Here is a 12,594-nt window from a genome sequence, read left to right as displayed (position 1 = left end):
ATAAGCATGGAGATCACAATAAAATCTAGAAACTAAAATTAGTGCCTTGTTTTAACTTTTGTTCAAATGACTGCAAAATAACGACTTTCTTCATAGCTCATATCATGGAATCATTAGTGATCAAACCTTTATCTTGCCTGGATCCATGAGCTGAGACTTCAAGTCAATAACGTCTTCACAGTCTGACAGGAGAAAACAAGTCTCCCATTGCAAAGTTCCAAGGAAGCTTTCCTGACAAATGTTTAAGAAGCCACAAGTGGCAGAGGGGAATATGTTGCACTAGCAACCATCATATTTACAAAATAATAGAATTCAAACATGCTTTCCCTGATAAAAGTAGCAGTATTTTTAAAAAATATTTCCTTTTAAACATAACAGTAGAAATAAGACTAGGTAACATTTAAAACTGACTTACATTTGGGGGGGCGATATTCAGCAGAACTTCTCCTAATTGCCCCAAATTCAACATAGAAATTACCTAGGTGCCAATTCTAGCTTAATCCCCTAAAAATCTAGTTTGAAATACAGCTGCTACAATGAACATAACCAATATTGTATCAAATGCAGTAACTATGACTTAGTTTTTAAACTACTCTCTGCAGACCAGACAGTATTACAGTGCTACTCTATGATTCACATGGAAAACAAAATGACATGGCATAAGTTATGCTATCTAATCTACCAACACACTACAGCCTAGCAACAAGCACTTAGTCTCTCTGAAGTCATTAACCTTTTGATATAAAACACAGATTAAAACATCTGAGTCACAAAGACTACAAAAAGAACAACCTTTGCATCCTGAACAGGAAAGGATAAAAGAAAAAAAAAAACCTCATGCCAAAGTGCTATTGCTGACAGCTCTTTCTATCGACCTGCAGAACACAAACCAGCAAGTGTTGGAACACAGTACAGTACATACTTTCTTACAAAGTCTCTCCAACTATCCACTGATTAAAAACATGTCATTGCTCCTCTTCCTCAAGGTGAAAATAAATTCTGCTGCTCAGGACAGCTGAACTGTGCTTAGAAATCCTCATAATACAGCAATTCAATAAAGTCTACAGAGAACATGTAGAACATTTTTACTCCCAGCCCTATCATCAGAAGACAGCAAAAGGATGACTTTCACTTTTACATTTAAGAAATCAGCCTCATGAAACACCTCAGATTAATCAATTAAGACGGGCTGTTATGCACATCTGTCTCTGACTCAAGGAGGAGGAACATTCCTCTTGAGCATGAAGATCTGCAAGTATGCTTTTGGGTATCCAAGGCATTTGAGCGCCACTGTTTCAGCTGAGCAGCACTGATTCCTGGGATGCCTTTCAGGCAAAGGGAGGGGAACAGACAGCACAGCAAATGCTTCCAATTGATTACTCAATCAAAAACCTGTTAATCATTTCCCAAACTACTCAAAAAAGGTTGCTGAAAGTACAGCAGAACTTACATTTATTAACTGATATTGCATTTAATTAAATATAAATCACAAACCTGTCAGGACTACATCTAACTGAAGGCGGCCCATTGAAGAATCCCTCTGAGGGATCATTCTACATATTATAATCTACAAACTGAATTTCATACATAGTAAGCATTTCTCCACCAGCAATCCACTCTGGAAAAGGAGCCCAAAGGTCTCAGCCCAGTCCCAACAGAGCTTATTTCACTCACTGTCAAGCTCAAAGCAACTCAACTGAAAAACACCAGCTGAAATACAGTGCCAGGGATGAGCCTCTGAAAGAATGTGATAAGTAAATTAGTGCTGTTGAGTCATTTAGCAGAGAAACACTTGGCATTCAACTCTCTAACACAGGAAAAATACATTCTTATTTCTCAAAGCACCTCTGGCATTTTGATTAGGCAACTCCAAAATGCTATTTCTTCTTTTGCTTACTTTTCTGTTAAATCATTTGACTAATACAACCTCAACCCTATCTACATGCCAAGGTAGGGGAGAAGATGAGAAAATAATTTGGCAATGTTATGGAAAATATGTAACACAGTTTCAGCTTAGTTACAAACTCTTCAAAACTGTGTTTTCTCATTGCATTATTTGCCATTACTATGACTTTATTCAATTCTCTCAAATGAAACCTTTTTAAGTTTAAAATTTAATCTATGATTAGTCTAGAGGATTTACTGTAGTCATTAGATAAGCATAGAGAAATACAATTTTTATCTGGAGTGCTGAATCTATGGACCCTCCCTTAAATCCTTGGGAATTATACTTCATGTTTTTATTCAAAGTCAAAGATGATCTGAACTCAACAGAAACCACGGAGAAACATTATACATGTGACAAGCTGGAAAATTAATCCATTAGACATTCTGGATGTACTATAAGGGAACAAGGAATCATCAGGCTCTGGTCTCAGCAGAAAACTGAATGAGCCCTCTTTTAGCATTCTCAACATTTAGGTGTTAAAAAAATTAACTTGGATCAAAAATCCCCAAGAAAGGGAAATTAACTGTCCCCCTATCCTGAACCATTACTCTTACACACCTCTTGTCTTTTACTTCTAATTCTACTACCATATACCCTGGACCCTAACACCCCAGCCATCTATGACCTTTCCACATATTTGCTTTCACATTCAGCCTCTTGTTCTGATCTACCTTGCTCCCACATCACAGGCACAATATGTTTATTTCATAACAGACTGAGCCGACAGACCATGATGTTAAAAAACATGGGATTAAATTAAATCCTGGGAGAACACAAACACATTACAGAAATCAACAGTCTGTTAAAAGAAATGAAATATTAAAAACTCCAGCCCTCATGTAAGCAGCAGTAATGCAGGAAAAAAACCCTTTCCTGCATTTTTTCCACCCTTCTCTCAAAGGCTGTACCCTATCAAAGCAGACTTGCACAGAGCTGAAGAAGGCCAGGTAGTAAATTGCAACTATTTAGCGTAAACAATTGAAGGGTAGAAACTTTTGTACATATTTAGGCACATTAAAAAAAAAAAAAAAAAAAAAAACAGAAAAGAAAAGAAAAAAGCCTGGTGATAAAGTTTAAGGTTCTAGACTTCTCAGTGAAAACATGTCTAAGGTCTCATTAACAAGTACACACTGGGTCTCCACAGATAAATACACTGAATAATACACCTAAATTGATTTTAATTTTTATGGGAAAAAGAGTTCCTAGTTGCCACAGGTACTTCTACATAGAAATACAGGTAAAAGTACAAAAATCAAGAACATCATACTATTAAAAAAAAAAAAGATACAGCATTATAATGATATTGGATTCCCAGGTACTGTGTTAGACACAAAATAGCTTAGTTCTATAGAAGGATAAAATTTCTTTCAGTCTATTTCTTTATGCTTTTCTCTGTTCACTTTAGTCACTATCACCAAACTAGAAGTTTTTAAAGAAAAACATGTTTTAGGACAATTTACAAAAAAGTACTTTCATATGTACAAAACCTGTGTTTTGACATTAACAATTTAAGTAATGTTTGAAGGACAACAAGATACAGAATCATATTAAATCACAATCAAATCAAATGGCATGAACTTCTCCCCCAGCTCCACTCATTAGTTCTAGACAGACCTAATTAGGTCTTGACAGACCTAATGAGGTGCAAGTTTTTAATAAGAATGCTAGGTTATTAGTAGGTATAGGTATTTTTCAGTCTGGCTCCAAATATTCCTAATATGCTCTCCTGGAATATTTCTATCTGTGAGATACCACTTAAATAAATGAGTATTGAAACAGGGCAACTCCAAAAATTGGAAGAAGGAAAACTGAGAGCAAGACATCCTCAAAACACACAAAATAAATACTCCAAGTATTTCTGGGAGTAACAAGTCCAAGAAATATGCAATATAGATTGGTCAATATAACAGAGATTCTCTGGAAAACAGTAGAAGCTGATACAAGTTTCCAATCTGTGGCCAGTGAATTCACTGTGGAAAATCTGTATCTTCTGATAAAATGCACCTTGTTAGAGAAGCCTTTCAATGACTTGGCTTAAGATCAACAATCTGGAGCAGTGAAAGTAGGAAAAGAATTGAAAATCTTAAAATAAGAACTACAAAATATTTACCCTAAATCTGTTGTGAAGACCTTCCAGCAGATAACAGGGTGCTAAAGTCTCCCGCAAGAAGCAGCACGTGCTTTCTCCACCTCTTGTCTGAAGAAAGCCTTGGCTACTTCTTCCATGAGAGGGCAGCAGCAGACACCCACCAAAACACTGCCCAAAAATCCTGGCCACAGGCTCTAAGCCAGCTCCTCATCTATCCCTAGCTACAGCTCCATGCATCCCTGCTGTTCTCACAACTGGACCTCAAAGACAACTCAACTCCTATGGTCTCCCAATCTGCTCTCCACTCATCCACTGGCCCTCTGCTGTAGGATATCCCACTGCCCCTCTGTCTGAGTGTGCAGGGGCTTCAGCGAGCTCCTGGAAAAGGCAGGAGAGCTTCCTGCAGTCCTGTAGGCTCTCCCTTGTTCATGTGCATACAGCTGAGGTGGTCCCTTTCTGTTCCTGCTGAGAACATGCCTGAGACATGAGGTGTCTCCTGGTCACAGCATCCTAACTCCTTTGCCTGACAACCCAATCTTGCTTTTAGGTCATCGTCTCCCTCTGGTGTTATTCCTAGTTAAGGGCTCTCCTGGACAAACTGACATTACCTTCCATTATAAACACTTTGAAACTTTACTACTTACCAAAAGGAAGACTAATGCAAGCCAGGAGCTTGATCTAACTATACACTAAAATTCTATATCAGAACTTAAAAAATATAAAAGTATTTCTTTCACTGTTAGAATACATCAAACAGGGTACACGCTTTTATCTTCTGCCCTCTAGACTTAATTACGTGCTTTGATCCTTTGGAAAAATATTCAAGTGGTCTCAATGAAAGGCAATAGCAATAGAGATACTTTTATCCACACTCACCTAATCAAACATATAAATGCTGAATTTGATACTAAACCCTCATTTTTAACAGGTAAGCTTAATCTACGACAAGGGCAAAGCATAAAGGCAGCTAGTTATAAATTTTTACTGAAAACTGACACCAAAAAAGACATTTCTGCACTGGCACACACTGCTTCACAAAAACGAAATGCTTGGATCCCTTTAACTTAGTCTTTCAGGGAGAAAAGATCAAGAGGATTAAGCGAATTACCGCGTACAAACTTTAAAAAGTGTTTCTCAATAGGTGTTTTCAGTCCATTTCGGCAGGGTTTCCCAGTTGGCCTGCACCGCACGGGCCCGCCAGCGGGTGGCGCCAGCGGCCGGCCCCGCCCGCGCGTTTCCAGCGGAGCGGCTCCGCGCCGCGGAGCGCCGGCACAGCCCCGCACCGAGCCTGCCCGCTGCTGCTGCGGAGCGAACAGCGCTCTGCCAGCAAAAGAAATGACACGTGCGGATCTCCTCATCTTCTCCGCACAAGCTGCCTACTCGCCTTGTTTGGGAACAGGCAACCTGCAGCAATGTAAATAAAGAGTTTCATCCACCCTATACCCCCAAAGATCACGTCAAATGCTGAAGTGTCTAACACACTTCGTCCCATTTTGCTGTTTTTAAAGGTTTAATACACAAAATTGGCAGGTTAATTTTTACTGACATCTACATCCTCTGCCTAACAGTAGTGCCTTCTCTTTCTAGGGGGACAAGTCCAACCTTCTTAAAGAGAATGCTGTTAACTTTCAGGGCATTTATGCTCTCTAATCTGTATTTCAAGGCATATAACATACCAAGGTGCTATAAATAAGCAATAGTTGAGCTATGATTCATGGGTTTAGAAGCTACATAAAAATTTCCAGAAAGTAATCTTGTTTCCACCTTTACAGGTCTCATGGTGAACCAAGTATTTATTCACTGCTGTTTCCCTACTGAAAAATAGCTCTCAGATAACATTTTAGATAAACAGACCTAAAACATTACATCTTTAGCTGCCTGAGCTCTCCCTGTAAGAACAAGAACACCATGAACTTTTTTCTCTAGAGCTTAAGTGGCATGTTCCTCACTGGTTTGGCAAAAAAGATCAATTCCCTTCCCTTCCTAAAAGAATGGGCCTTTTTGTAAGTCAAAACAGATAAAGGATGCTTCAAATTTGGGGAGTGATAAGAAGTAAGAAGAGATTAACTTCTCACTGTTTAACACGCAGGTGATGACAGCTGAGTAAAACTAGGAGAATGAAATGGATTAATCCGTCTGATTCCAAAAGAAAAGTAAGAGTTCAAATAAATTCATACTTCCCATAATGCTTTTAATATATCACAGCTACACAAACTAAACAGAAACAGGAATTCAGATATACTCTTTGTCTTCCAACTAAAGGAGGTACTTAAAGGTACACTGAGAGCAGGTCCCATGCTTTGGTACAATTGAGAACCCAGCACCAGAAGCAGCTCTCAGCCCATGCTGCCCCCAGGCAGCTGCACTGCTGTGGCAGGCAGGCAGAGCACTGGGGAACCCTGCATGGGGCACTCAATGCACATCATCACACTGGCCCCTGCACCTCACCATCATGACACACTGGGGAAACAGAAAGTGGGAATGGGTTCCCAAGCTGGAAACCATCTTTCTTAAATCAACATGTTTTTCACTCTTTTAAAGAAACAGTAAGGTATCAGCAAAAAGGAAGCACGGATGCCAAAGAGAGACTTCAATTAAATGGGATGGAGAATTTCTAAAAATAAGTTCATGAGTAAATTAAGAAAGGAAGCAGACAAAGGCAATGTGAGAGGGAGAAAGTTCTGAAAATTGAGGGGAACTGACTGGCATAACCTAGAATTAAGTGACTGATCAATGAGGTTGATGCTCACACTGAAGTGATTTTCAGTTTCAAACTCTTAGGTAGCAATTCAGGTCTATTACACAGCTGAAGCATTCAATATACTGGATCTATAAGAGAGTAAAAACAAGACATACCTTGTCTATTCCCATTCTCTTCATCCTAAAGAGGAAGAAAGAGTGCATATTAAAAATTCAATAAATGAAAAATATGCATAGGCAGCTCTAAGATACAAAGACTTGAAGTGAACTGGTAAAGCTAAGTCTGTATTTTGGTACCTCCTACTTTCTCCACAACTATTCAACTTACAGAATTATGACTTTTATTCTGAGAATGTAGAGTAATAGCTAATTTAAAAGCAACAGCTAATCACAATCCTATGAAACATTCCCACAGAAACAACATGAACAGGATTATGTGAAAACAAATGTACTAAACCCCATGAAATACTACCATGAAGCTTCACACTGCACTGTGTGTTCTTACAAGCATGTTTCACCCTGAAAGCCAGGCAGGGAAGGTTACACTTTAATCACCTTACCATTCAAAGCTACATATACAAGAGATACAAAATATTTTGTAAGCAATGTCTGAATCTGCTTCTGGAAATTTGAACCAAGCTTGTTTTGCCTTCAGTACTACTACTACTACTAGGGGAAAGTATGTACCTCAAACACTATTTAGTAACAACCTTGAAGAATCTCCTTCTGCTCACTGATTCCAAAAAAACCACACAAAATCAGGGAAAATGGCATGCTTAAACTAAAAAAAAAAAAAATATCCCTTATGTTACTTTCTTGTCAACATTCTGGTATGAAGATCACTGTTAACCTTGTCTACGAAGTTCTATCGTTTAAGAAGCAAAATTATCTAACTAGGAAAATACCTGTTTGTTTTCTAAACTTCATAGAGTAATAAATACTTAATCAAATACAATTTCTGAGACTAACAGGTAGTATTTGAAAAATATTTCTAACTACATATCTCAGCTAATCAGAACAGCTTTGTCCTGAAGGAAGGAGCAAGGAAATAACCATAGAAATAATTTTTACCTGGATATTTCCTCCTACTTTTAGATGGTCTAACTCAAAATTTCTAGTTATTTTGTATTTAAAGCAAAATCACTATGCTTTTCAAATTATATAAGCTCAAAGCATCTACACACTGACCTGAGCAATCCATTCAAGAGAGAAAGACTTGAGGAAAGAGAGGAAATAAGACCCAGATATGAACATTGTTTAATGGTGAGGATGAAACAAGTCTGTCCTAGCAGAAATCGATTTCTTACAAGGCATACAGAAGTTCTGCTGGAGCTTTCAAAGATATTACAGGAAGATAACTTTAAGGAACAAAAAGGAATAAAAAAATTCCCCCAAACCCAAAACAGAGAGTTAACAAAAATCTAGCATATATTCTACTTTTAAAAAATCATTATAATTGTCACTGATGCCCACACAGTGTATCTCTAAGTTGGACAGTCCTGTCTGCTCTATACTTTGGTAAAAGTGGCACACTAGAAGCTAAGTACCATGACTGCTTACTCTTGGAGCCCTGTAACAGTCAGCTGGTTTTGAACTACAACCAGCAGCCCAGAATTAGACACAGGTAACTTCTGTACATTTGTAACATATGTACAAATGTATATATGTTACTTCTGTACACACCTATCAAGTGAAAAAACATCTTTAGGACATGAAATATTAGAACCTATAATCTGAAAAATCTGGGTTACATGTAGGGGAGGCTACTTGGCTTGATGCTATATAGCAAACATTTCTGAAGAGAAAAATTAGCTAATGTAGAAATGCCATAATATATGAAATCCTGCAGTGGGTTTTTGTCAGTTTTGTCACTGTTCCTGCAAAGTTCTGTTACCAAAGACAGCTGCAGAATATTAGTTTTTCATGGTATCAAGCCAAAGAGATCAGGCTTTGAAAAATGGAATGAATGCTTTATAACACAAGTGTTTAGAAACCAGCTTTCCCTCCTACATCCACCCCTTACACGTGGCAAGATGTCAGTATATGCTGCATCCATACCCGAAGAGAAGAATGTATCACTTACTTGCTTCCCAGATAAATGAACTTGGGAGAACAAACATCACATGCAGAAACTGTGTGTTTCTAGTAAAACCTAATGAACACCTGATGTTAAAGGCATTATGCAACACTTGTTTTCTGCTATGCTAGCTTAAGAAATCTTCCACACATTCCGTAATCAATTTCTTAAGGAAAAGGAGGGATGGGAAGCAAGTACATTACATAAATGGGTTATTCCTGAATGTGCAGCTTCTCCCAGTTTGGTGTGTCCCCATAGAAGCACAGTCAAGTACCTCTGCTAAAATGAAACGTGTCAAACCACATCCTCAATTTCCAAGGTCATTTTTCACACAGGGCTGTCCCTCCCAAGAGACTGACCAGACAAAACGTTTTTTCCATAACCTATCACAATGTTGATACGTTTGTTAATTAAGGCAAATTACAGTGAGAAAGAGACCCTTGATTTGTACTTAAACAGCTGTTCTATGCAGGAACTATGAAAAGATAGTAGAATTTAGCAAAATACCCTGAATTTGACCTAGACCCCCCCCACTACTACATACACATGGAGTGCTAAAAGAATTAGATATAAAAATGTTTTATATGTAATAAAGATATAAATAATCAAAATGCAACATACTAGCATTCCATTATAAAATATGCAGAGACACTTCCCTGAATTGATCATAACCAATCATTTTCACATGGGGAAAGAGTGTCACAAATAAAAAAAAAAATCACATGAAGTCCTGAAGTACTATTAGGAGTTTATGTATCAAGACAAGAGTGTTTTGGGACTCAGAGCAGTCAGTCACGTCTTGGAGGCAGATCTGCCTAGATGTCCTTCCCAGCAGCAAATTCTTCAGACAATAAAGAAAAAGGCTTTACAACTGAACAAAGATTTTATTAGACTAACAACTAGATCACTGAACTTCTCAGAAATTAAAAGCTCATAATCTCAAACACATCTAATCAGAGAACAGATTATACATTTTATAAAGTAATACCCACTCTTCTCCACTCAAATACATCCTCTGGCATGCCTTTGCTTGCAAGAAAATTCACCTCAGTGGCTTTCCAAGCAGCATCCTCCAGCATATAAGAAAACTTATCTTTCAATTCCCATGGAATATGTAGCTGTGGAGTGATCTTTACCACACCCTACAGGCTAAGAATATTATGCTCTATGCTCTAGAGATGCTACTGTTACCCCTTGTGAAGAATCTTTTTCTCCTCTTCCCGCAGAATTTCACATGACTCACTAACAGCTTTTTCAAACATGCAAAACACAAGCAAAAGGAGCAGAACTTTGAATGGAGACATTTTCACCAGTATTTCTGAATGGGAATCTACAGAAGGTAATAAAAAATCAAAAACATATACATTCACAAGAATGTGGAAGGATTGTTCAAAAGCATTTTTAGATAATTTTCTTCCTTTTCACCAACTCTACTAGTTTATATTGATTTGTAGTAAAATTTAAGAGATCGTAGGGCAAGCTTTCCTTGAGGGGATGGGGCAGGCAGGGAGGAATTAACAAACAATAAAATTAAAGGAGCTAGAATGCTTTTTACCCTCAGGTAAACAACAGAGACTTATGCACTGATCTAGAGGAAAAGCACCAGCATCTCACTGACACTTGAGATAACAAAGGGGCTGTAGCTCTGAGAAACAGGTCAAGGATTGGGTGACTCCAGCTATTATGTTAAGGACATCATCAACATCCAGCTGTAATCTCTGTCTTATATCAGCAGTGGCTGCATCCTCAGGTGTGAAGGAGGGACAAGGCTACTACAAGATTAAAAACAGTAAGAAAACCAAATGATATTTATTGTTATTATACTCCCTTTGAGGAGTGCAAAATGAAACATCTGTGACTTCTGAGGCACTTAAAATTTTGATCAATGAGGAAAGAAAGGACTGATACTTGAGCTTCCAATCAATGACAGAGATTGTAATTAGCCGGTAATCTTATCTGATCAAAGATCCAACTGCACAGCTGAGAAATCAGATTTGCCTCATATTAGGATCAGGATGACAATAGGTGAATTTCATTCTTTTGTACCATAACTCAGGTACATCGATTTCTACAAAAGCCACCTTATGAATACTCGTAAGTAGCAAGATCTGTTCTTTTTTTTGCTTCACCTCATGGACACTAAAATGAAGAGAAGAGAATATAACCATTCAGGACAAGAGCTCTCTCCAAATGAACCTTACCATCTTTATATCTAACTGAATCCATGAATAAAGGTGTTCCAGTATCCAATCACCTCATTATTTCATTTTCAAAATCAGACAGAAATAGGAATGAATGAACCAGATTCTAACATGTCAGAGCAAAAACTGAAAAAAAAATTTAGAAGGCATGAAGATCTCTCTTGCAGAAAAAGAGGGAGTTAAGAACTTCAAGAAAAGTCTTGAGATTTACAGGTGCTGAGCTCACCATGAACTGCTTGGGTCTCTCAAATCATTGGATATGAACAGGAGAGGAAGGACTGATATTTCGTTTTTATAATGCCCTTCCCTTTTGCCTTTTGCACATGAAAAACATATTGACTCTCTCAGAGACATCTAGTGATGGCTTTTTTCCAGAACATATCCAGTCACTTCTCAGTTAAGGAAGCTAATCCTGCTTATGCTGTTTATTTTCACCCTCAGCCCAAATGTCATTTGGTCTGCTCAAGGCTAAGGCTTCCCCACCCTCACTCCTCTGTTTCACACTGAATTCAGCCAGAAACTGCTATTACCTGTGCTCAATGACAGAAATGTTGGGATCACCTGATACTGCTAGCTTCACTTCCATGTAACTTCAGTCGCTCCTTGTCAAGGAAAAAAATTTGGGCACTCAAGTGAAGGCCGAATAGCTGCAGTAAACTGGAAAAATGTGCCAACTTTTTTCTGCAACGCTTTTTCTATTTCAAAAAAAATCTTACAGCCACCAAGGGCAGGCAAAGACAGAGAACTTTACTAAAAGACACCTGCAGACATATGAGTCAATTAGCTTCATAATCTTTCCAGAAAGCTTCAATACCCATTCCCCAGCTTGGTATGAATTTATTCTTCTGCCTAACTGGAAAAGCAAAACTGAGGTGTAGCATGGCTTATGAAAACTATTATACTTCATGCCTTTAAAATGAGAAAATGTTACTTGAACTCACAAGGAAACACCCTCTCTCAATTTTCAAATTCTTCTCATTATTAAATGGACTTTTTCTCAACATCCCATATTACAGCAACTTTCAAAAGCTCCAGTCACAAAAGAGAACATGTACATGCTTTAAGAAAGGAAGACCAATTAGCTACTTAACATTCAGATATTCTTGTTTTACATTTTAAAAAACATAAAATGAAGAAAATTGTCTTTTAATGTAGGCCTGTATATATCTTGTTTATATTAATCTCAACTGCATATACTCTTTTCAGCAGAAAAAATGCAACACCGAAACACAACTTATCTTTCTAATGTACACTGAATTTAGGATACTCAGTTAGAAACCAAGGCAAACATTCTTCCTTGTGTCTTAATGTGATGGTGTGACAACTTCATTTGGGGAGGAGAACAACAACAATGAAACCCAAATATCATACCCTTCAAGTCTACACTTCAGAAGAGGTACAGACTAATTAATGACACTAGCTTTGGGTAAAAAGAATCTGTACAGAGAAACAATTACCTGTTCTGCAATAACCACTGTTCTTATCCATGATACAACTATTTTTAACTGACCAACTCCATCAATTCCATTTTATTGAACAGATCAGCAAACAGCTATTAAACAATGCCATGACCCCACCC

General features: G+C 37.8%; 1 protein-coding gene across 7 annotated transcripts in view; it reads right to left on the bottom strand.

Moving 5' to 3' along the window:
• Window positions 1–12,594, bottom strand: part of ARHGAP21 (Rho GTPase activating protein 21) — a 111,443-nt gene that overhangs the window by 53,205 nt on the left and 45,644 nt on the right. For 6 of the 7 annotated variants that reach the window (XM_031503811.3, XM_085573041.1, XM_085573042.1 and 3 more), the window contains one exon: window positions 6,894–6,918. The exons of the other annotated variant lie outside the window; for it this stretch is intronic. In XM_031503811.3, the coding sequence (XP_031359671.3) occupies window positions 6,894–6,918 (25 nt within the window). The remainder of the gene's footprint in view (window positions 1–6,893; window positions 6,919–12,594) is intronic. 7 annotated transcript variants of the gene reach the window in all.

Source organism: Lonchura striata, chromosome 2 (genome assembly GCF_050655825.1).
Source record: "Lonchura striata isolate lonStrDom1 chromosome 2, ASM5065582v1, whole genome shotgun sequence".
Classification (NCBI taxonomy): domain Eukaryota; kingdom Metazoa; phylum Chordata; class Aves; order Passeriformes; family Estrildidae; genus Lonchura; species Lonchura striata.
The sequence above is the reverse complement of the archived record's forward strand: the minus strand, read 5'-3'. Positions and strand labels throughout refer to the sequence as shown.